General features: G+C 43.8%; 1 protein-coding gene across 1 annotated transcript in view; it reads left to right on the forward strand.

Annotated features, from left to right (window-relative positions):
* The window catches only part of C4_1H18orf63 (chromosome 4_1 C18orf63 homolog), a 1,615,038-nt gene that overhangs the window by 1,254,184 nt on the left and 334,161 nt on the right, over positions 1-26,693 (forward strand). The window contains exon 11 of the mRNA XM_086966887.1: positions 11,852-12,898. Within this exon, the coding sequence (XP_086823013.1) occupies positions 11,852-12,898 (1,047 nt within the window). The remainder of the gene's footprint in view (positions 1-11,851; positions 12,899-26,693) is intronic.

Consider the following 26,693-nt stretch of genomic DNA (forward strand, 5'->3'; position numbering starts at 1 on the left):
GACATTTCAGAACCTCATCTCCATGAAAGAAGGGCAGATTCTGCACCCGGATCTGCAATCGCTAAAATTGTCAGCATGGAACCTCACGAGCGGGAATTTCAAGATATAGACATTCCGCAGGAATGCAAGCATATTCTTTCGCAAGCCAGAGCTACATCAACAAACAAAACATATGCAGCGAAATGGACCCGTTTTTGCCACTGGTGCAGCAGTCAAAACTTGCATCCGTTTGAGGTACAACCAGAAGGTGTCTTACCTTACCTACTGTCACTTTCTAAGGCAGGTCTCTCACATGCCTCGGTCAAGGTTCACCTGGCAGCGATATCACCCTTCAGGCGGAAGCCAAATGAACCATCTCTCTGGTCTTGCAGGATCATAAAAGAATTTATCAAAGGACTTTTTAGAGTTTTCCCACCCATCCGGCGCCCACCAGTACCGTGGCACCTCAATACAGTCCTATCGCAGCTTATGAGGCCGCCTTTTGAGCCCATACACAAAACAGACTTACAGTTCCTGTCATGGAAAACAGCCCTTCTGCTCGCACTGACATCAGCAAGGAGGGTTAGCGAAATCCAGGCCTTTTCAGTGGAGGAACCCTTCTTACAATTCCGTCAGGACAGGGTTATATTAAGAACAAATCCTACTTTTATTCCCAAAGTGACGACGTCTTTTCACCTCAATTAGCCTATTATTTTGCCTACTTTTTTCAGCAATCCCTCATCGGAAGCAGAAAGGGCCTTACACTCTCTAGACATCTCCAGATGCCTAAAATTCTACATTGAACGGACAAAAACGTTCCGCAAGTCCAAGCAATTATTCATTGCATTCGAAGGACAAAGGAAAGGCCTTCCTTTGTCAAGACTGAGTATTGCCAGGTGGATATCCTCAGCTATCCAGAAATGCCATTAAAAAGCGGGGAAGCCGCTATGTTCTAAGGTGCATGCACATTCCACGAGGAAGATGGCAACTTCAATGGCCTTGTTCGCAGGAGTGGCGCTGCCTGACATCTGCAGAGCAGCAACGTGGAAGAGCGTGCATTCATTTACAAGACACTACTGTCTAGACACTGCGTGGAAGGAGGACACGGCAGTGTGACAAGCTGTTCTGAAACGTCTATTTCAGTAAGGTATGATCTAATGGCATGATTAATTTTTTTTATACAGTACTTTGATATATATTTAAACATGCATTTATCGTATTACTTATATATTGATATGTATTGTTATATCATTGCTTTGCGGCAGAGCTTCCTTATGAGTTCTGTCCTGGAAACGCTACAAATGTTGTGAGCACTGCTTACTACTCTGATACAAGCATGTGAATCTATGAAAGATGTAATACTGGAGAAGGAATTAGTTACTTACCTGTACACTATAGTTCTCCAGTATTATCTTTCATAGATTCACATGCGCCCGCCCGCCTCCCCGTTTCTCAGGCAGAACCTGTTTCTCGGTATTTATCCATGTCTCTCACTCGGGGACGGAAATCTGAGGCAGGAAGCTTCTGCTGGGGAGTGTGAGGGCAGGGCAGCAATGCTGATTGGCTGGCTTTTGGACCAAACAAAGAAATGGTCTGGTTACCAAATAATACAGCCCCTATGGGGATTTTCTATGCAGTTTTTCTTCTCTATGATACTGCTTGGTCATTCTGTTACCGTGAGACTCCCACCATGACGACGGGGAAGATACAAGCATGTGAATCTATGAAAGATAATACTGGAGAACTATAGTGTACAGGTAAGTAACTAATTCCTTAAGTACAAGCCGGAACTCTGGGGACCGATTTTTGTAAACATTTTTAATAGTCTCCCGTTTGTCCCAATACCTGCAACCTGGTCCACGAGCATAATTGTGCCCATTTATAAAAAGGGCGAAAGATCTGACCCTGCAAATTATAGGCCCATTTCGCTCCTGGACAACACACTGAAGATCTTGGGTATTATTTATTATCTATATAAATGGCCTGAGTAACTCCCTGAAGAGGGCCACCACAGATGTTCCCAAAATTAAAGGAGGCTTACTACCCTGTCTCTTGTATGCTGATGACGCTGTGCTCATGGGATTAACACGTAATGCCCTACGCGCACTAGTCAGGGATTTTTTTTCCTATATGGGGAACTTGGATCTTAAGGTAAATTTTAATAAATCATTTATTATGTCCTGTGGGCCGGGTTCTAGGCAACTAAATTCCATAACGGTAGGAGCTGATAAGTTGCCCTCAACTAAAACTTTTCCATATTTAGGTATGGTCTTTGCTGCGAACGGCCTGTGGAGAGGGCATATTGCCCACGCCACAGGCAAGTTCTGAAAGGCCATAAACTCAATTCTATCCCTTCCTAGACCGAGGAAAATTGGAGCAACTAAAGCAATCCTAAAGATATACAGGCTACAATGCACTCCTGTGGCAACCTACGGCGCCGAAATCTGGGGGTTAGTAAAAACCCCTACATTACAAAGAGAAGAGAATCGGCTCTGTAGGAAACTGCTGGGGGCCCCCATTTCATCATCGGGGTACATCTGCCACTCAGAGCTGAATATACCATATATCAGTGATTTCATTGCTGCAAGGCCTGCACTATTTTGGTTGGCTATTTGGACAAATGACTATGCTAGTTTAACATAGGATATCCTGAGGGAGTGCCTAGCCTGTGACAAATGGAACAGGATCCCATGGCTTCGTGCTATACAGGAAAGTTTGTCTAGCATAGGCAGAGGCGATCTTTTTGATAATCCATCTCACATCAAGAGTAATGATAAAAAGGAAGTCCAATTTGAACTATATGCCACCTATAATGAAAAGAGACTTTCAGATGAGATGCGGAAACAAACTGTTGTGTCCTATAGTAACAATGGCTTATTTATCCAACAGCTTCCATTGTATTTGACACTGCCAATGTGTAATTGGGAAAGATCCTTACTTTTCAGAATGAGAGCCGGAACTATTAAGTTTTCACTCTGTTTTCCTTTGGGACACAGCACATCTGGAAATATTCTGTGTCCTTGTGACGGAGTCAGTAAACAAAATGACTTACACTTCTTTTTTATTTGTAAGTTTTATATGAAATATATTAAATGGTTTTTAGCCCCATATTTTAAAAAACATAGACCGCTCTCCTTGAATCAGTCCTATTTAATGCTCCTGAAATTAGAGGATGATGAACTTATATTCCGCACAAGCACTTTTTTAAAAGTTATTTTTAATGTACGTAAAACTATGGAATGCCCCTGATTTATTTGCACTTTCCATGACTGTTGACCTCTTTTGCACTTTATATATAATGAGAAATATGTTACTGTGTAATTGCATTGATAAGCACTTTATAACATCTATTACATCTATTGTAATTTTTTAAAATGTTGAACTGTATTTTAACTGTGCTTTTATGGATCTTTTGTAATCCGAATAAAGATTTTGAATCGAATCGAATCGAACTTCGAAAAGGTAACCACCTTTCTAGATAGAAAGTACATAAAAGTTATGGACAAGATAAAAAAGAATAAGAATATAGTGGTCTGAGAATCGGATAAAGGAGGAAATGTGGTCCTCTGGCCACTGATGATGTACAACAAAGAGGCAACATTACAACTCAGCGATAAAAGTTCTTACATCAAGGTCCCACACAGCAATTTGACAGAAATTAAAAGCAAATTGCACAAAAAACTGGCACGCTGGAGGGGATTAGGCTTGCTATCTCAAGGTGAATATTTATTTCTGAAGATAGACAATCAGGTGACACTGATCCTGGATCTAATCCCTAAAATTCATAAAGCTAAAGTAAAACCACGGGCAGAACCATTATTTCCGCCATAGAAAGGTTATTTGAAACAAACTCAACCTAGTTGGATCCCTTCTTACAGGATTTGGTTAAAAAATCCCAGCTTACATACAAGACACTCGAGATTTTTAAAAGAAGATTGAAACACTCATTTGAAAAGAAAGCTACTTGTTAATAATGTTAGACATTACCTTGTTATATACGAGCATCAAACATGAAGCAGGACTAAATGTTATGCTTCAATTTTTGGACACACGTCACATTTCATTGTACCAACACTCTAGAATGCTGATTGAGATGGGCAGAATGAGCCTAGAAAACAATTGTTTTTTATTTGGAAGTGAGAAGTAAAGACAAGCTTGTGGAATGGTGATGGGCACCTGCTACGCCTCAAGCTATGCTAATTTGCATATGGGCTGGTGGGAGGAGCAGGTGCTCAAAGTTGAACATGCACAGGAATCGAATGCAAATGTGGTAGTGTGGAAAAGGTTTATAGATGGCCTGTTTTTGGTATGGGAGTGCGCAGAGGAGTCAGAAAAAGATTTTGTTATGAAATTAAATAACAACTCACTAAACATTAAATTTACATACACCATAGACAGGACGTCAGTAACGTTTTCAGACCTAAAGATCTATATAAAGAATAACACACTCCACACACGCACGTTCAGGAAGGCAACCACAGGAAATTCCATCCTGCACCAGACTTCTTTCACCCCATTAACCTTCAAAGGAATATTCCTTATGCCGAAAATCTCAGGACGAAAAGAAACTTCAGTGAGAGGCAGGCATTAGAGGAAACTGAGAATAGTTTAACACAAAAATTTGAGGAAAGGTTTATGAAAAGCAGGTCCTGAATCAAGCATTACAAAACGTTAGTGGTATTAAAAGAGAAGTCTTGTTAACGCCTAAAGAAGAAAAAGTAGAAAACAAAAAACATGCAAATTACGAAATAAGACTGATCACAGGATATATTGCCTACCACACAAAAGTGAGAGATTGTGTGGGTAGTAACTGGCATCTGAGAAGGAGCGAACCTATGCTCGGTGCAGTAGTTAAACAGAGGCTGCAGGTAACCTTCAAAAGGGCAAAATCCATGAGACAGGAGTGGGTGGACAGCAGCCCGGAATTAATCAAATCAGGTAGCTGGCTAAAGGCGAATCCAGGCTTCTATAAATGCCAAAAGTGCAAAGCCTGCTCTATTTCCCAAAACACCAAGCAAGTCATATCCCCACTTATGATGAACCAATGGAAAATTAGGTGTTTCTTAAATTGCCGAAGTGACCATGTGATTTGTATTTTAAAATGCTCTTGTCCAAAGCTGTACATAGGAAGCACCATTCACATGGTTCACGTCCGTATTCTGCAGCACATGCGAGCTATAAAAAACAATGATAAGACATATCAGGTGGCACGCCACATGAATGAGATACATAAAGGCAGGATGCAGGATCTGACTTATTTTGCAATAGATCAGATTCCTAAATTAGGAAGAGGCGGAAATAGGGTGAAAAGATTGAGACAATTGTAATCTCTATACATAATGCTTTTTAACACCAGGATCCCGATGGAAATTAACACAGACGAGGATTTGCATGTACACCTGAGTCCATAGAAAAAGAAAATATGGCTAATGTTATTATGTTCAGAGAATTCACATTCTGATTTTTAATGAATTACAATTGCTGTTTAAAGACAATGAAGAAAAATAGATTGAAATATTTAAAGGTAAGAGGTAGCTTGTAGCGGTTAGAGTTCAGATATCAATAGGTGGAATAATAGGTATTATTGTAATTTAATGTTTGGAATTGAGTGCACCAAATCACTAAGCACCTGCGGATTTTCTTAGAAGCAATTGGGTTCACAATATTAGAAACAATAATACATTTTGAGTCAATTACTGTCAAAAGCACTTGCACTTTATCATACGTTGCACTGAATTGCTAATTAATGTACTGTACTGATAATATTTGCACATTATATCTTTTGCACGTTGCACTAGCACTTTAGAGATTGACCACATACTGTTTTAATGTTATATTAACATATAATACCTGTATGAGTATTATTATGCATATATTCCAATTTGTCTGAAGTCCAGATAATCCGAGTTATTGATATATGGTGCAATATGCACTCGATCCTAATTGCAAAAGGCAATTGAATATGGACGAAATTGTCCTCAATAAAGAATATACTTTTATAGAGGCTTTTAATGATTGTAATATTTTTAAAGCATATGAATTTTAATATGTTTTTTTCTAAGGATAATTACACTTCATGTTTATTGCCCATTTTGCACGTTAAAATACAATAAGGAACTCTAACAAGGCGTTTGAATGAAGTAAGGCACTTGCCAGTTAAATCTCAGCTGATCAAACAATTAAAATCACGGGAAAATTCCCCAAAAATCAAATAATGTAATTTTGAGTCTTGCCAGAAATTATGATAGCCAATCAAATGTAAATCATGAAGAAGACTTTTTAAAATTTGTTTTCGAAATTCTGATGCACGGCAAGTATTTCTTTGTAATCGAATTCAACACGGTGCGTGATGCAGTCTGTTTTCCTTTGCATTGGAAACAGCGAACCTCGTGATCAGATACTTACTGTTTTTTAAATGGAGTAATGGCAATTGCGTTATTGTTGTAAGCAAGCCTGTGGACATAGGTGAAACTAGATACCAGACATTGAAACAAAAATAAAAGGGCATCTTGGTGTTTAGTTACTTTGGTTGTTACGATTAGCGGAAGAGTGTGTCTGGCGAGTCACAGCACGATATATTGCAGAGTACGCAGTCCTTGTGGTTTTACAGCTCGCATTTTAATTGTGCCAGCCGCAGGTTTTTTAGTGCAAGACTTTTGGGTGCGACAATCGTTTTTAGGATCAAGGGCATGTTCCCTAACGTTTGTTCTCGCACCTCACTTCACCCAAGGTGCTGAGCGATGCGTTATGAGTGCCGCCTTTTTTCCTTAACTGTTGGCTGGCTTTCCTTTTTAATAGTTGACTTCACGTGGCCAAGTTGCGCAGTACTAGAAGGGGTGCGCCGAGTATCAACATGGCCACAGTAGAGGTCGGCTTATATCCATTTGGGTGCACTATCGTTTGCTAAGGTTTCACTCTGAGGGGATCATAAAAACGTACCCTGCCCCTTACACCGGGGGCGGGTTAGGTACTCACAATGTCCCTGTAGGCTACGCCAGGAGTGGAGTCGGGACAATGTATCTCCTGAAGGCCTGCTGGGGTCGCGGTTGGTCACAAATACTTTGGCTTGTCCCATCCCAGCCTCTAGTTACCGGCGTTATAACTGCACATCGGCTTCTCACACTCTAGCTAGCTCTTGGGGCTAGTCCACCGGATATGAGTATCACCTGCTTTTTCACTGTTATCAGCCTGCTTTGTGAGAAGAGGACTTGAGTTGCCGTGGGAGTGGATTTTACGGGGGTACAGTCTCATGACATGGTCAATGGGGCTGGCATGTGAATTTTATCTGCCATACAAAGGGCTAAGAGCACTAATCCTCTGTGTTTTTGTGTTCCTTTATGTATGGCCGGATCCATGACTGGGATACCTGCGAGTTGATCCACACAGCAATGACGGCAAGATACCTGGGAGGTGATCCACACCGCAATGAGGACAGGAAGTGGGGCCGGAAGATCCAGTATGGGTTAGCAAGAGAAGGTATCAACTGTGATGAGCAATCAAGAGTATGCCTCAGAGGTGCCAGCATGCATGGATGAGATGCTACGGTCCATACGCTGTCTTGATGTCTTGGTTGGGTATAGATATAGACAACCAGAGTTTGCCTTCAGTAGGGGTATTTAGCTGTCCGCTAGGTTACAAGTGCACAAGTGCACTTGTCTTGACAGCATGACCTAATTCAGGGGCAACAAACAGTTGCAACACCTCAGCACCCCCGTTTTTAACTGGTATTCCGCTATTAAGCAATATCTTACGGCGCTTGTACATGTGGGTGCCATCTAAGCAGGTACTGCGCTGCCTTAGGGTACTCCGTAGTATGGTTTTTTTTCCAACTGAAGAATTCGGGAAGCAAGCAGGTAGTTAGTAAAGAGAGAGGTTCATTTAGAGCCTATCCCAGAACCTAGTGGGTAGGCGTGTGTCTTCACATTCCTTGGCTATGTTTCTGGCAGATCTTGGGGCCTGTGGGGCACTCCAGATGTTGTCTTCCAATATGTTCTATTTCCAGTATCAGCCGGTTATTCCGGTATGGCACTAACCCTGTTGAGGTGTGTGTAGTTATACTAACAACCAGTGTCATGGCTGGTGCTACGTTTCTGTCTGGTGCATCGTGTCTCTATCAATTGAGGCCATTTATTGGGTCCGGGTTGGTATGTTTAGCTCCTCGTACAGCCCAGGGTTAAGGGGACGGGTGCACAGCAGGTACAGAAGTCCCTTAGTGTAGCCTGCCCTGACAGGAAATAGGCAGTATCACTAGTATTCAATACACGTACCCCTAGTGGGTTCTGGAAGATATTGGTTACTGGAGCATCGGCCACCGTGGATAGGATGGGAGATGATATCACCCCTTTTGAGGGATGTTTTGGCAATGGAGCTGCCTAGGACTGGGCACACATCAGGTATAACAGAGTTATTTCTGTGTACGGAGGGTGGCATGTGCCAGGCAATATTAAGTACCAGCCAGAAGGGGAAGTAAGGGCAGTGGCTCCGAAGTAATCTGCAAGGCTTCGGGGCAGCACATTTTGCTAATTCAGCCATTTTAATCTTGGTTCTGCCCTCGACATCCGCACCAATATACCCCCGAGTATTTATGGACCTTATTGTGTAGTGGTCTCACACATTCCCTAGAAACGTCTTGGGTTTCACATGCTGTACATCACCCAGAACAGTGGTTGGGTTAGGTTATACCGAGTGCATTTGGGCAAGACTTCTGCCAGTGATGAGGAGGACTATTTCCACATAAAGCAAGTCAGCACAGTAGTTGCATAGTTTAAGGCTCACTGGGTCTGACATTGTGAGCGAGGATGAGGTGTAATGTGCTGCGGGGGATGCCTAGGAAGGCTTTTTGCCAATGGCAGGATCAGATACATACACTGCCCTAGACGGGTTAAGGAAGTCATTCTGAAAGCCTAGGGGCACGGTTCAATAGGGCAAGGAGCGCAGCATGACTTTTCTACAAGTCGAAAGGGGGAGGCCAGATAGTCGGTCAACTATACTGGCCTGTGGTGGTAAGGTCATGATTAGTGAGCATAGTTTTTGGTCCTTAGCGGGCATAACCATGGTCAAAATGGGGATGCCCGAAGGGGAGCCAGAGGGTCTCTCATGGAACTCCAGGGGCAGTTACAGCCGGTAGGCTGGTAGGGTGCTGGGGTAGGGAGGTCATGCTTCCATTTAGGCTGTTTGGTCAATCCCCACATGGGCATGCGCTCAAGAGCGCAAGGACGCATAACTGCAGTGGCCCCCTTTTTATGGACTTGAATCTTTAAGGGCGTAGTGGGGGCATGGTGGAAGTATCCATCTGGTAACCTGGACCCCCTGCGCAAGGGCACTCCAGTTGGAGGTTGGGACCTAGCTTGATCTTGACCTAGGGCCGTAAGTTATTGACCTTTCCGTAGGCTCTAATGGGGATACGCAGAAAGAGAATATATATCTTCATTGCTTAGCTTATGATAGGAATGTATATGTATTAGAAGCATGTTAAGGGTAGCCAATTGACAGCTTGTACCTATCAATGTATTGGACTTTCTGCGTATAGCGTGCATAATGTAAATAATAATAAATGCTAATGTTTGCCTATTTTATGTAATAGAATACGGCCGGGGTTTACTACCACTAATCAAAAACAGTGTGGTGCTTGAATTGTTTCCCTTGGGGGTAAAAGGGGGGGTGAGCCCCATGGGAGCCGGGAGGGTGATCACCCCAAGGGTTTGAGGGTGAAGAGGAGGGGGACTTTAGGCAAGTACCAGGCCATATGAGAAATTTGATTTAATTAGCTACACCCGCGTCTTCCCCATACTGCGATGGTAGCTTCTGAAGACAGTTGGTGGTGTGTTGTTCTCAGTGACAAGGTGCTTATTGGCCAGAACAGGCCTGCGTCCCAGCCATCCAATCAGCGCATTTCATGCTGCTGGGGAGATGGGAGCTTCAAGTGGGGAGTGGGCGGCCCTGTTTTTAAACATTAAACAAGATGCCTGTACTGCCGTACGTAGCGCGTAGTGGATTTCTAGTCAAGAAGCTGTAGACTGGTTACAGAAGTGAGCAATCGCCAGACACTCAAATGGGAGGGACAATGCTACATTAGCATGCAAGCACAGGCAATCCGTAACAGAGCAGGAAACCAAGAAGAAAATAGCCCCCTTAAGAACAGATAAACAAACATAGCGTAATGATACTATATTTAATCCATGATCCGTGGGAGGAACGGACGAGAATAAGGAGGGACAAAGAGGCAGGACAGACCACAAGCAAGCAAGGATTGTTAAAGGACACTGACATATACAAATTAAAAGAAATGGGCCGAGTTGGACCTTACAAAGCGTATACCACAGTTAGCTAAGTGACAGCGCAAGCGCGGTCTAGGCTTAACCTAAAAAGCGGACACTCCTTCCAACACTTAGTCGTTACAAGTCACAACAGTAAAGAGGAACATGGTCACAGTGTCTCGATCTAGAAAATTCATAAACAGAAATGGATCCCATTTCCTGTCTACTGAAGACAGTCCAGACTCTGATGAACCCTCAACCTTGGCAGAAAGTCCTGGTGTGCCAACTCCTGTCCTGCATGACTAGAGGGGCACTGAGCTGACACTCCCTCAGATGACCACTCGGTCTGGAAGATTGGTGACCAGACCTTGCAGACTTATTGAAGAAATCTGACTCATAATAATGATGGGCTGTGTTAGAACGAGGGGAGGTGCAGAGTGTCATCAAGGCCTTAGTCGAAGGTGTGAAGGGGAAGTGAAAATGAATAAAAAAGCCTGGAATTGGAAAGTCGGGAGGAAAGAAGAGGTGTAGCATGTGGCTTCCTCGCGCTGAGTGGCCAAGCAAATAAAAGTGTCCAACAATCTTCTTTGTGTTGTGTCTCTGCGTTACTCCCCACACAACAGTGGGCAAGGTTTTCTTAGAATTCTTGTGTGTTGTTTCTGTCTCTGATGTGGAGCCATCTCAAGTTTTAATAACTTCAACGAGGATGTGTAGGACTAAAAGTAATGAAGATTACCGGTAAGTAATCGGGACATTAGCAATGATTTTGTCTGACAGGGTGACCATTCCACTCACTAAGGTTCGTGCCAGTCTTCAACTCCATTACACTCCTGGTGTGAGGACATGCAAAGGCTTTTTTTCCACTGACAGTGTTATAGACTTCTCAGTTTTCTACAAAGTTTGCAGTGTTGTGGTTTATCGTTGGTCGACCAGAGGTTTTTCTGCAATAGGAGATACCTGTCAAAACGTAGCAAGATCATTTTCACTCTGATCAAATCTTTGGAAGCTGGAAAATGTACGAAGAGTTTTAGTTTTTTTAAGCTTTATTTATTGAATGTTTTAGGGTTTAAACACAGAACCATCAACAATTGCTACACATATTCATTACTGGCATATTGCGATCATCCTGCCCCGTACCCCCCAAACCCCTACAAATCAGAGGTAAAAAGGCAAAAGACAATTTTAAAAGGAGAGAAGCATGAACACACCCTCCACCCTCGTGTTGACTACCACTCTGAGAGGAAGGTATTGATATATCTCTCTGTAGTTTTCTGTTCAATCCTCAATGGTTTTCGCTTTGTTCACTAAAACAATAGTAAACAAAACCTGAAAGCAGTTTTTGTGTGGTACCAAGACTTTGAAAACTACTTTGTACATAAAGCGATCTGTTAAAGGCAAATTCATTTCAGACTGATCCCCGTTTTTGTTGTGATCCCAGAACCCTACTGACGTGTTTTCGAGCTTTTCTTGTGATACACAGGTTATCCAAGTGAAATTAAACACTAGTATATATAGAATGTTTGAAGATATTATGCAAATATATAAATCTGCAAATATTGATAGTACGCTTGTTTTAATACTTTTATTACATGGGTATCTTATTGTGTTTTTTACAGACAATCCAGGAGAGGCCTGTTAACCTTAGTGGTAAAACAAACCTCAGAGCATGCATGACTGAAGTTCCCGCAATCAAATCGACTTCTTCTCAAATACCTGCAGCCTCCTGCACAGCAAATTATCACAAGATGGCGCTCTTTAGCAGTCAACCAACAACTTGCATTTTCACCGAAGTCCAATCAGCATCCGACGTGGCAGGAGCGGCTTCTACGGCTTTGAAAGGTGCACATTTGATAAACTCCAGGTCTGTGGGACCAGAAGACTTTTCATCTTTGATCCGAAGCAGTTCCCAAAATGATACTACAGCTAGAATCATACCAATTTTCAAAAGCAGGATGCTACAAATGTCCCAAGTACGCACCAAAACTATCGATAAAAAGAAGAAACTAAGCGTTTCACAAAACGCTTTCAAAGTGTTATCCACCTCTGAGAAAGAAAACATATCACCCAAATCGGCAGTTTGCAAGCATGTCCTTTCACAATCGCTGACATCGGATGTGACCAGTGCAGCAAAGCGGCAAATGAATGAACATAAAGATATGTCAGCAAAGAAAGTTTTTAGGCCGCGTTTCATACATAAAGATAGGCATGGCGCCATGCTATTAAAGAACAGTGCAGGTGAAAATCATACAATGATGGAACATTCTCCCCAAGAGTCTTCACAGCAAGCATGTCAGCAAACATTAATCACCAAAGGTATGGTAAAAGTAGAAGCTGTTAGCCGTCATCTGAAAAACGAAAACAGTAGATCTAAACCTCCGAGCAAGCACGCTTTGGAAACGAATCGTTTTGTTGAGAAGAGTGCCCAACCTCAAAAGTTGTATTTGGACACAGAAATGGAAACTCAACAAGTGACTTGTCGAAATAAAACACAGATTGGTGAAGAAACATTACGAAGTAATATTAACATTCTGGATCCAGCTGTAAGCAGGTCTGCACAAAAGCCTGATGCGAACGCAGCAAAAAACCACGCCTTAAAATTAGGAAAAGAATTTACCATGATGGCTTCTAGCCAGTGTGTTCAGTTCAATCATCGAAGTGATCAGGTATATTTGAAAATCCCATCTGTGTTTACCTTTTATGACTTTTCTAGATGTTTATGACAAGAAATGCCTCTTTTATACCTGCCAGTGATTCCTGGCAGGCGTTAAAGCATTTCTCACAGCATGTGAGGATCATTAGGTCGAGCCTAGCGCAGCGCCCTTGTGCTGCTCTATGGGGAGTCTTCTTGTAAGCACTGCCAACTTCCTAGAGACTTCTCCGTGTTATTTTGGTCACACCCACACATTTTATTGACCATTGTTTGTAGCTTTCAAAAATGAAAGCTGGCAAATAGTCAAAGGCGGGGGTAACATAACATGTATATTTGTAAAGCGCACATTCACCCATAGGTATCTTGGCACTGAATAACAGATGTTCATTGTTACCCAACTCAATGGTATTCATTTTATCGACCTCAGATGGATGAAAGGCTGAGTGGACCTGCCAGGATTTGAACCTGTGATCATGAGGTTGAACATAGGATCCTGCAGTGGAAGCATTAGTCCAGTAAGCCACCAGACCCAAGTATATCCCGCAATTTCTGTAAATGTTCACTCCCATGGCCTATGGGTCTCGGGAGCGAGCGGAGCGAGCAGCGGAGCGCAGTGTGCTAGCTGCATTCCTGGATCCGGTTACTAATTAACCCAGCGCAGTCGGTCGCTTTCACTTTCGCAACCACGCTGCTTTTCAGTTCCATGATGAATTCATTTTAACTGTGCTTGCTGGTCCTCCGTGTCAGTCGCTGGTCTTCAGTGTCTTAACCTCTGTCTGTGTAATCTAACATTTTATGGAGTGAATGTGCTGCTTGTTCTGGTCCTCGGTGTCAGTAGCAGGTCTTCAGTTTTTTAACCTCTGACTGTGGAATCTAACATTTTATGTAAAGAATGTGCTGTTTATTCTTTAAGCTCTGAGCTGTGGCACACAAACGTTTGATCTGTTTGACTTCGAGATATCATGTGATTAGAGCTGTGCTTTTACTTTTATCTATTGCTTTGATTCAGAGCTTTAGAATCCCTGGTCATCATGGAAGCACGAGCCCGGCAATAAAGTATTTTTGTTATTAAATTAATGCCATGCGGGTCAGGAATATTGCTTCTTCCTAATTTGACCTAACCCTGTTATCTTCAAAGGGCAACAGACCACAGCCTCCTAAAATGAATGGTAAATGGGCTCCTCAAGTCAACAGGACAGGTCTTTCTAAATCCGCCCTTATTTCCTCTTGATGAGGCGAACAGCATAAAGCCATCTCGCTACAACCTGCATCAACAATTCAAGTTCACCCACCCTCGAGATTTGAGGGGAATCAAAGAGATGAGGCATGTAAGGAAAACATTGGTAGAAGTTCACATGCGCTGCTGTTACAGCTTTCTTTTACAATAGGAACATATTTACTTACATGACAATCTCTGGCTTCAAAAGGATTTTTTGTAAATTTGTCGCATCCACTGCTACCCTGCCATGTGGAGGGCCACAGTGAGTTCCCTCAGTGTGCTGACTGAAACCTTGGGCAACACTCTGCAAAAGGATCAGAACCAGAAGCGCCCCTATTCCCTTCCACTCATTAGGGGCACCAGTGATATGGTAAGGCAAAAATTGGTGGCTGCTGCAGGCAGGTGCATCACTAAGGGGTGGAGTCAGATTGCTCTTGAAAAGTAAAATGGGGGCTTGGTGTCAAGGGAACTGTTAGTACAAATTTTACTTTGATCTAGGGTAGCAAAAATCATTGCTGTGCATTGCTGATTGCAAAAAGTCTAACCACTGTCAGTTGCTTGGTGTAGCATTCCAACTAATTTTTTTTGCCCGCTGTGCCACTCTATACAAAGACTTGCTCTATGCAAGTCAGTACTGATCCTGCTCATCGTGGGAAAAGTCCATCTCAACTCAACCCCCCCCCCCCCCCCCCCCCCCTAGAAGGGAACACAAGCATCTCCAGTATTTACAGGACGTTTTGAAATGTATTACTTATGTAGTCCTCCTAATCAGTAAAACTACTTACACCTCCCAAAGGTGAGGCCTATTGGCTAAGCCAATGCTTGTTTTTAGGGTTGAGCCTGCCAGTTGATGCCCTAGCCTATGCGTCTCACTTGCAAGACACTGTTGTATAAAGTAAAGGGCTTGGAGCCCAACCATGCATACCATTTATGCGCTTCAGTGTCATTCACTGTTCTTTATTGGCCCTTTGACACAGCCACGGGCACTCCAGGTATAGAATGAAGAACTACAACCTCCACTTACAGAGGACCAGTGGACTTATTGCTGTTGCCAACTAACAGCACTGTCCCCTAATGATAAACTTTGTCTCATCCACTTCAAATTGGTACACAGATTTTATAGGACACCCTCCAGTTTATATAGAATGAATCTGAAAGAAGGCGAAATCTGCTGGAAATGCGGCACTGCTCCCGCTAATATTTTACACATAGCATGGAGCAGCCCGAGGTTGGCAGTATACTGGTCCAATATGTTTACCGTGATACACCAAATAGCTGGTATGGTCAGGGATCCGGACCCTGTAAAGGGACTATCGGGTTATGTCAAGGATACACCTGTCAAGGTCCGAAAGCTGCATGTCCTTTTACTTCTATTTGCTAAGTGCCGGGTTGCTATGAACTGGGGATGTAAGAGGGTTCCCTCTGGCCTGGGGGGGGGGGGTCGAGGTTCAATCAATCAATCAATAACTGCATTTATAAAGCGTGCATGAGGGTCTCAAGACGCTGGGAGGGGGGGGGGGGGTGCTACTGATCGAAGAGCCAGGACTTGAGAAGTCTTCTGAAGGCCAGCAGGTCCTGAGTCTGTCGTAGGCTGGTAGGGAGGGTGCTCCAGGTCTTGGCGGCGAGGTAGGAGGAGGATCTGCCGCCGGCGGTGGCTTTCTGGATACGAGGAACTGTGGCGAGGGCGAGGTTGGCTGAGCGGAGGCTTCGGGTGGGGGTGTGGAAGCTGAGTCAGTTGTTGAGGTAGGTCCGGTGTTGTGCAGTGCTTTGTGTGTGTGGATGAGGAGTTTGAAGGTGATCCTTTTGTTGACGGGAAGCCAGTGCAGGCATCTCAGGTGGGGTGTGATGTGGCTGCGTCGGGGGACGTCGAGGATCAGTTGTGCCGAGGCATTCTGGATTCGCTGTAGTCATCTCAGGAGGTTGGTTGTTGTTCCTGAGTAGAGGGCGTTCCCGTAGTCGAGTCTGCTGGTGATGAGGGCTTGGGTGACGGTTTTTCTCGTGTCGGGGGGGGGATCCATTTGAAGATCCTGTGGTGTTGAAGCAGGACGCGGAGACTGCGTTGACTTGCCTGGTCATGGAGAGGGTGGAGTCGAGGATGACCCCATGTTGCGTCCGTGGTCTGTGGGTTCCAGGGCTGTGCCTAGCGATGTGGGCCACCAAGAGTCGTCCTAGGCTAATGGGGTGGGTCCGAGAATGAGGTTGGTGTGTTGGTGTGTTGTACGTCTCTTGGGAAGAACTATGCAGGTGTCTGTTCTGTGCTTAATCCACTATGAACCCTGAAAGGTGCTGCAGGGAATATTTTTGCAATGGTCTCTTGAGAGATGGCGGCTGGTATTCTTTTTATGAAAGGATGAACTCACTTATGTTTTTTCAGGTATGATGTGGTGGAGCGATCATGTATGTAAGAATATCTGTAACTAACATGATGGTTTTATGTAAAGATGATTCTGTATCGAATAGCAACTGGCTTGTGGTTTATACAGTTGTAAGCATTGTTTAATAATGTCAATAAATACAATAACAAAAAAAAAGTTATTCTGTGCCCGATCCCTTCTCCCAATGCGATTGAGGTACTATTTTTTCCGCCCTCCTACTCCCCCTGCCTGCTGCTCTCTCCGTTGCAGAGTATAATAAAAGTTGGTTCTGTCGAGAAAAGTACAAGTGTTTCAAAATGTTTACGTTTGAGCTTATAAACCAGGAGAACCAGTTAATGGTGTACAATCAACACTGATTATCACAAAGACAACAAAGATGAGACTGATGCTGTGAGCTCAAAGTGTGAAGGATATATCTAAAATCATATATCGTATAAAACAATACATGTACTAATATTTAAAAATAGAGAACTGTTCCACAACATATAAGAAAACAAACATATACAGTGCCATATAAGGTACATTACATAGAACACAATCCAAAAGATAAGACAATTGACATCATTAACACACACGGAAAATAACTTGATTGGGCATCTGTATATCTTTAGTTTGTATTCAAACATATGCGGCCACATGCATCAAAGTTAGCATTTGCGATTTCTTAATTGCGAAAATGAAGGAATCGCAATCAGGAAATCGCAAATTGCTATGCATCAAAAAATCGCATTTTTATTTGCGATTTCTAAAAATTCCTTAATTGCGATTCACAATTTGCGAATCGCAATTAAGGAATCTATTCCCATTGATTCCTATGGGCCAAGAGGCCCATTTGAATGAATGGGAAGGCATTCACAAATTGCGATTAGCATTTCGCGAATTGCAATTTGTGAATGCATTTTCAAGGACCCCCCCTGCACCCCTGAAATTTAACTTTAAGTGCAAGTTTCACACACACATGTCGCAAGAACATGTGTGTGTAACATGAAACTTTCAAAAATGCATTTTTGTGCATTTTTGAAAGTTTGGGCAAATTTGCATGAAGGTCAACCTCATGCTACTTTACCCCTTCCTATTTGCGAATTCGCAAATTAAAAATGTTCATGCATTGCATTTAAGAAATCTCAAATTGCGATTTCCTAAATGCCATCGCAATTTTAGAAATCGCAACATGGTTGCTATTCCTAAAATTGCGAAAAGCATGATGCATCCCAAATTTGAGAATTGCATTCGCAAACGGCCGAAAATTGCGATTCGCACAGTTTTCAAATGCAATTCTCAATGATGCATGTGGGCAATGGTCTTATACTTTGGCAGAGATATGTCAGATACTAGTACAGAACACCTATTCTTTACGTCAACATTTCGACCCCCAATGTAGCCTGTTTCTAAGGCTTCTTAGTTGCTATAGCGAAGGCGAGATCACAAAATCTCACAACTCTTCAATGAGTTCCTTTGAAGTCAATAGTCCGTATCATGGTAGCAGCCCCACAGCTAAAACCTCTGTGCATGTTTGGACTATACCCAGGAGCCAGTTAGCGCTTCCTGAATTGCAAAAATAAGTAGATTCCTTCATCTGTGCTGGTGTTAGATAACAGGACCTGATAGTGCTTACTCTATAGCAGGAGCCGATAAGTGGAGAAGTGTGGCTCAATGGTTAGAGCAACAGACCCTGATGCAGAGGTCTGGCCCGGGACCAGGGTACAATTCCTCGCCTCGCCGGGTCTTGGGCTCAAAAATTCCATGGACCTGATAATTCTCGCCTTGGTGCCTATTCCAATCATGGAGTCCCACTCTGCAACTCTGGGCAATAGCTTGCTTAATCTCCACAACGGCCCCCACAACGCTAAGGATGCCTGGCCTCCACCTAGGGGGTGCCCAGGAGTGGACACCTCACAGGGAAAGCCAGGATGGGTTCCACAGCGGTATTCGGACAAGCGCCTTGAGACCCTTGCGGGTGAGTAGTGTGTGATACAAGTATCAATTTATAATGCTTCCTGCACCTCAGTGTTCAAATCATCACTTCAGAGGCGGTACTGAAACATCAGTCTGTCTCTGCGGCATGTCCTGAGTCTAATGATTACGATGACTAGTTATTAGACATATGTAAGAAGATGGCTCTGTATATTTTATACCAAAGTAAGTTAAAGTGTGCACAGAGTCCAGGGAGTCCCCAGAGGTATAGCAGAGGCTAAATTAGGCCAAGTACTAACAGCTCTCCTTGTGGTAGTGTGGACGAGCAGTTAGGCTTATCCATAGGGTATGTTAAGCATTTATTGTATTTACTCAATCAAGGCTGATTGCACACGCTCAGAGTCAGGTTCCAGACCAATCAAATAAGTAAAAAAGGTATACTTATGTTTTATTTTAGAACCAAGCAGGACTTGGCCCAGGTAAGTCAAATATACCTTTAAATGCAAGACTGTTCAAGGAAATGCAGTTGTGCTTGAAATTGCAATAGTTACTAGTTTGTATTACTTTAAAATGCAGTTTGAATTATACAGTAAGTACCTTTAGATTACTTTTTTAGTTACTTTTGGATTAATTTGAGTACTGGGGGTGTTATGCCTAGATACCACACCTTCGGATCTCTCAATACAATGTAAGTATGACTTTTTAAACTTTTCAATTGAGTTCTCTTTTCTTCATACAACAACATTTCAACACTTAGACATTTTTTAGACCCAATATCTCTTTACGTGGGTTCTTATGGGAATATTTTTTTTAGTCGCTTCGCAGGTAAGTACATGACTTACGATGGTGAGTTTTGGGGGTTAGGAACAAGGTTCCCCAAGGTCTGGATGGGCATTCAAGTTGCACCACCAGCAGCCCTGGGGCGGCTGGGTGCAGAGTGCAGGAGCCCAATGTTAGCCAATAGGGCTTAAGACTTGAGGAAGGTTGGGGATCACCAGACCTGAGGTCAGGATCACTGGGGAGACCTCCCTGTGGTATTGGGCCACTTGAACTCGGGCCCTGGGTCTCGGGTGCAGAGTGGTGCAGAATCGCAGAGTTGCCAGAATCCGGTTTCTGGAGGTGAGTTTTTGTTTGAACAAATCCGGTGCTCACAGGAGACAGAGTCTGTAAGAAGGTCGCAGGGCAGATCCTCCGGGCTCTCGGGGTTGCTGACTGTTGGACCCACCGGGGTTCTTGCTGTAGGCAGGTCGTAGACGGGGCAGGCTGGTAGGGCTGAGGGCAAGGGAGGTGATGTCCTCTTCCCCTTCCTGAGTCAGCGCAACTCTTCGGTCCTTCTTCTTTCTTCCTCGAATCTGAGGAGGCAAGGTTCTGGGTCATCCCTTGTCGTGATTGGCAGTAGTGTAAGAACCATGAACACCACTAACCTTGTCCTGTAGCCAAGCAGAGACGATATCTGATGCTAAGCCCCTTATTTCCTCACAACACAAAAACCCAACAGAGAATATAAACAACTCTGTCAGACTCCGCGCCACAGAGGAAAAAAGGGAAAGAGGATGAAGGTGTGTTCCCTCCTTTTCTCACAGGGACTTGCTTTACTCTCTGGGCTGGGTCTAGGATACCTTCAACGCTGTAGGTGGGATGACAAAACACACAATTACTAATATACTCAATGACCCCTCCTTCTCTTATATATGACAGTGCCTTTCCTTCACTCACCAGAATTCCTCTTGTCCCTTCCTTTATTATCCAGTGTAATCCCAGTCTTTTATCACTTATGCCAAAATCAGGAACTTCAAACAATGCCAGGTCCGGAGGCTAAATATCAATAACACGTGCCTCTCCTCAGCACTAGTCCCCTTCAAGAAAGGAACTTTCCTGTCCCTCGTGCTCCCTAAGATTGTTTCCTTCACAATACAGGGGCTGAAAGATCCACAACCGGATTAATTGGCTCCGGCACAAAGATAAGATACTGTATCCTCAATTGTACTACAAAAGTCTCGGTGAAAAAAGAGCAGGCGATAGGCTTCTGGGTTCAGTACCTGCTAAATACACACAATGTATCTTTCTACAAACTCGAAGTTGAGTTAGAAGCGTCTCGCGCCTCTCAGTGTACCGCGGCTACAATTACTAAAGATCTGCAACAAAGTATCAGAAGTTCCAAGATTTCTATACACGGAGAGAAAAGGCGAGCCCGCGCTTTTCTCACAAACATTTAGTAAGTGGTTACAATACCAGCCGGCATGCAAGCACTCGGTTCCAGGATAAACAGGCTTCCCAAAAAGGCTGTAATCTTCACGCTGGGATCCGGCGGGGAACACCATCCGCCCTTCCGATTCTCCTCCAGGTTAATTGACAAGCACTTTCCCCTTGGAAAGGAAGTGCTTATATCCCACTAGGAAATCCCAGGGCAGTCTGGGACTTGTAGTTTCCATGAGTTTTCCTGATTTCTCTGCATACCTGGAATACAGTCCTCGTGATCTCAAAATCGCCACATCCCTAAATAGTAAATTTATGGGTGTTAAAGGGGTATGCGGGTCGGGACCAATGGGTACCTATCTTGGGGTGGGTACACCCCCTATTTTTCCACCCTCCAGTGGGAGGGGGCATGAGCCTCTTCCTAATTGGCTGAGTCCACTCAACGTCAAGTAGGGGCCTGAGATGTGTGGGTCACCTGAGGGGTGGAGATTGCAAAGGTGGGCACATCTCTCTTCCTAACTTGGATTTCCCACTTATTCTCCCACCGAAAATGGGGGCCAGAACCGGTGGGAGCCTGTTGCTAGGGTGAGCAAAAGGCAGTGACAGCTTTCAAAGTCGGCAGGCCTTTGAAGCTTCCCCTTTCGTGGACCCAGCCCATCTTGGGGGAGGAGGCATGGCACCTCTGTCCAGGATGGGCTTTGTTTCTGGATCCAGAAAGCAGAGGCCCTCTACCCAGTGGTCCAGAAACTTGTCTGGTGGTGGCAAATGGTGGGCAGCCATTCAGGAACCACACCAAGGCTTGTCGGTTTTCAGGAGGCATCTCTAAGATGCCCTCTGGGTGCATTTTACATTAAATCCCACACAGGCATCATTGTGGGTTTAATGTGCTGAGAAGATTGTTACCAAACTTCCCAGTTTTCAGTAAAGCCATTATAGAGCTGTGGAGTTGGTAATGACCAACTCCCAGACCATATAGTCTTTATGGTTTTACTACACTTACAATGTCTAAGAATGGACTGAGACAATGTAAGGGTACAGGGCTCATGCCTCTGTACCCTCACCTTAGGGCTAGTGCTCCCTGCTAGAGGGGTGACTTACCTAGGCCGCAGGCAGTGGATTGCAGGCATGGCACACAGGATGGGTGCCATGTCCACTTTTCACTTTTCTCTGCACCAAAGCAACCTGCAGTGGCAGTGTGTGTGTGTGTTAAGGTGCAGGGCCTCTAAGGCTGGAACAAAAGGTGCGGCAGGCCTTAGAGGCCTTCCCTGGTCACAGTGCCCTTGGTACCCATGGTACCTTTTACTAGGGGCTTTCCTGTTTCCAAAGATTTGGCAATTGTGGATACAAAGTCTTGGGTAAGAACACAGGCCATGTAAACCTGATTGGCAGGGACCCAGTGCACATCAAGGCAGGTTGCATCAATTGTCAGGCAAAAGTGGGGTGTAACTATGCAAAAAAGGGGAACTTTCATACAAAATATCTACGCCAAAGAAAAAGGCCATCTATTTGAATATGTAAACTAAGGATATATGGATGCCCAATCAAGTTATTTTCCAAGTGTGTTGATGTGTTGATAATGTTATTTGTCTTATCTTTTGGTTAGTGTTCTATGTAATGTACCTTACATGGCACTTATGTATGTATGTATGTAATCTTATATGTTGTGGAACAGTCCTGTGTCTTTAATTATTAGTATATGTGTTGGTTTATAAGATATATGATTTTTAATATATCGTTCACACTTTGAGCTCACAGCGTCAGTCTCATCTTTATTGTCTTTCTGGTCATCAAAGTTGATTTTATACCACTGATTGGTTCTCCTAGTTGATCAGGACAAAGATAAACATTTTGAAGCAATTGTACTTTTCTCGACAGAACCAACTTTTAGTATATACTGTCATTTTCCCCAGGTTCTATGAAATACTGGGATACCCTATTGATATTAATGCTCTCTCCATAGCGCTTGCGCTCTTTTTTCTCATTTTTAGACACATAAAGATAAGTGACTTGCCCATAATCCCAGATTGTTGCAGCTGCGTCTCAGTCCCTGCTTGTTTTACTTATGCACGCTTTCTCATTTAACAAACTTTCTATATCGTCTAGTAGACAAAATAAGTTGTCTCAGCATGGGCTCAACCCCCTGTGATTCTGGCCAAATCACTTAATCTAGCAAATACAACAAGATGATCAACGGAGTGCTGAAGTTTTTCAACCACTCACCCCCAGTCAAGAGATCTGGCTTTAATCCATTGTTCTTTTGCTCACTATGCCACCCCAGTTTGGACCCAGTCATATGCAAATCAGTCTTGACCCTGCTTCTCGGGGAGCAGTTCAGCCCGAACTGCCAGGCCAGGTCCTCCCTGGACTGGAAATAAACATCCTGGGACCAATTTCGAGGTATCACCCCTCACCAGCTATGCTTACTTGAATCCAATGGCACAGCAAGCAAGGAAACCAAGTCTGGCCATACCCATGGCCACTTAGGGTCAACATAGCAAATACAACAAGATGATGGACGGAGTGCTGAAGCTTTTCAACCACTCACCCCCAGTCAAGAGATATGGCTTTAATCCGTTGTTCTTTTGCTCACTATGCCACCCCAGTTTGGACCCAGTCATATGCAAATCAGTCTTAACCCTGCTTCTCGTGGAACAGTCCAGCCCGAACTGCCAGGCCAGGTCCTCCCTGGACTGGAAACAAACATCCTGGGACTAATTTCGGGGCATCACCCCTCACCAGCTAGGCTAACTTGAATCCAATGGCACAGCGAGCAAGGAAACCAAGTCTGTTCATACCCATGGCCACTTAGGATGAACATAGCAAACACAACAAAATGATGGATGGAGTGCTAAAACTTTTCAACCACTCACCCCCAGTCAAGAGATCTGGGTTTAATCCATCGTTGTTTTGCTCACTATGCCACCCCAATTTGGACCCAGCCATATGCAAACCAGTCTTGACTGCTCCTCATGGGAACAGTCCAGCCAAAACTGCCAGGCCAGGTCGTCCCTGGACTGGAAACAAACATCCTAGGTCCTGTTTTGGGGTATCAACCCATATCAGCCAGGCTACCTTAAATCCAGTGGCACAGCGAGCAAGGGACGCAAGTCTGGGCATATCCATGGCCACTCAGGGTGAACATAGCAAAAACAGCAAGGTGATAGACAGAGAGCTGAAACCTTTCAATCACTCACCCCCAATCAAGAGATTAGGGTTTAATCCAGTGGCCTTGGGTATGCCAGACGTGGGTCCTTTGCTCGCTGTGCCACTGGATTCACGCTAGCCTGGCTGATGAGGAGTGAAACCTCAAAACTGGTCCCAGAATGCTCGTTTTTGGTCAGGAAGGACCTAAACTGGCAGTTCAGGCTGGACTGTTCCCATGAGGAGCAGGATCAAGACTGATTTGCATATGACTTAGTTTGACCTGGGGTGGCCTAGTGAGCTAAAGAACGAGGGATTCAACCCAAATCTCTTGACTGAGGGTGAGTGGTTGAAAAGTTTCAGCACTCCGTCCATCATCTTGTTGTGTTTGCAAATCACTTAATCTCCCTGTGCCTACCAAAAATTAATATGTTCTTATGTAATATAACTGGTGCTCATGTAAAGCACTCTAATATCTTTGGGTCGACTTCAAGCTATATAAAACTGCAAAAAAAGCGGATGATTGACTGGGCCATATAGCTTGGTCTTACAAATATAACCTTGCTCTCGAAAGAGGCACTGACCTTTTAACATGGATATTTAAGCTTATCACTCGAATCAATGAGATGTAACTTTGTATTAAATTATGGATTATTTCTCACACTTGTTCCAATTACTGATTATGGCCATGCGAGTTTCACAGCAGAAAAGAGCAGGATTAAAATAATCTATTTCAGTCATAATAGTGTAAATTCGGTCAGCTCTTGTTATGCTTGATTCCTTATTTAAATTCTGCTTATATAGAACATGTGAAATGAAGTCCTTCTGGGTGAGCTGCGTCGCCCGATTCTTCTGGTCACAATAGTTCTGTGGCTCAAGAACTCCTGAGCCGCTAGAAGTCACTGTTTAGCAGACAACATCGAATGAAGCAGAACTGTCATGGGCACCAAAAATTACACTATGGATTTTTCTAATAAGGAATTCCTACCTAATCCTTCAATAACAAGTTCACTGTGGCAGCAGCTCTATGTACTATGCATATACGGCTATGCTAACGTGATATTATATTTCTTAGGGGGCCGGTCTTCCATCATTTCAGTGCTTCATTATGGGATGCTCTGTTATCTTATTATATTTACTGATTATGAGAAATAATTAACTTTGGCTCCCTTTTCAGTTCACGGGCAAAGAGGCTAAAGGCACATTTCTATTGCGAAAGAGGATTTTTGGTGCTTGTGTTCACATGTGCAGTAAATGCTCAGTTTGTAGAAGAAAGTGGTATGTATGCCAAGGTTTGTTACCTCACAAGGAATTGTCCATCAAAGGTTTGAAGCCACCAGAGACCCCTTGGAAGCCTTTGTGTTTTAAACCCCTTTTTCTATCATTGATTCGCAATAACTGAGTATTGGGAAAGATCCATTACTAAAATAGAGTATTAAATATATATGCACATCAACACATATAATGGTTTTCCTGTAAAAGTGTTTAATTTTGAATTTTTTTTCTTCTTAGGTGCGAAAATTCCATGGTTGCTGTATACCAATGCCTTTTCTTGATTTTACCTTATGCTTCTTTCTTCCACCAACAACATTTCTGTCTCTTTGTTTTACTAATAGTTATTTTTAGGGTCGAGCCTGCAAGAGCATGCGCTAGTGCATGCGCCTGGCCTGTGAGACACTGTTTTTTACAAAAAGAGCTTGGAGCCCGCCCGTTGCTTACCATTCGTTGGCTTGTATGGCATTCTTCTTTACAGCCTCATAATTCATCAAGGCACGTCTAACATCATTTCCATTCCTCTCTGTGAAGCAGGGGCCAAGTACTGATCGATTCAACTTAATCAGTGCCTGTCTTCTGCTCCCAATGTGATTGAAGTTCTGTGTTGTTCTTTTTAACTTTTAGTGCCCTACAAACAGAAGGCATGTGACTGGCATAAGTGTGCCCAGCAGGGCAAATACAATTGCAAAGTTTTATTTTCTATAGTTAACTTTCTTTTATTTTGCCAAGTCTTCTTTTCTCACTTTGCACTCATATTTTCTTTTGTTTTTGCTTGTGGCCGCTGTTCTCAGAAGATGAGTATTATTTTATGACAGAGTGACATTCTTTCTCCCTTATGTGTAATTTCTGAAATACTGCTTGAAAACATAATAGTGCAGTACACCCCAATCCACAGCTCTCCAATCTGCCCACTGCAATCCACGCCAATCCACCCCACCTCACCCCACACCAATCCACACCACTCAATCAAATCCACCTCAGACCAATTCAATCTACCACACTTTAATCCAATCAAATCCATTCCATCCCCAGTCTACCCCATTCCAATCCAATCCAAAACAATCTGCCCCAAACATTCCAAAACAATCTGCCCCACTCAGTCCAAAACAATCTGCCCAGTTCAATCCAAAACAATCTGCCCCTCTCCAATCCAAAACAATCTGCCCCACTCCGATCCAAAACAATCTGCCCCACTCCGATCCAAAACAATCCGCCCCACTCCAGTCCAAAACAATCTGCCCAACTCTAATCGCCTCACTCCATTCCCACCCAATCCAATCCATGTTGCCCCAATCCAGTCCACCTCACCTCACACCAATCCAATCCACCCCACTCCAACTAATCCCCCAACTCATATCCAATCCACCCCACCCCACACCAATCCAATCCAATCCACCCGATCCAGCCAAATCCAATCTATTCCACTCCAGTCCACCCCACCCCACTCCAGTTCACCCCACCCGACCCCACTCCACCCTACCCCAATCCAATCAACCTCAGTCCAATCCACCCCATTCCAATCCAGTTCACCTCAACCCAATCCAATCCACATCAGTCCAATTCACTCCACTCAATCCAATCTGCTCCACTCCTAGCATCTTACTCCATTCCACCTCACTCCATTCCACTTCACTCCAATCCAATCCATCCCACTCCAATCCAATCCACTCCAGTCCACCTCACCCTAC

The sequence above is a fragment of the Lissotriton vulgaris genome, chromosome 4_1, assembly GCF_964263255.1.
Source record: "Lissotriton vulgaris chromosome 4_1, aLisVul1.2, whole genome shotgun sequence".
Classification (NCBI taxonomy): Eukaryota; Metazoa; Chordata; class Amphibia; order Caudata; family Salamandridae; genus Lissotriton; species Lissotriton vulgaris.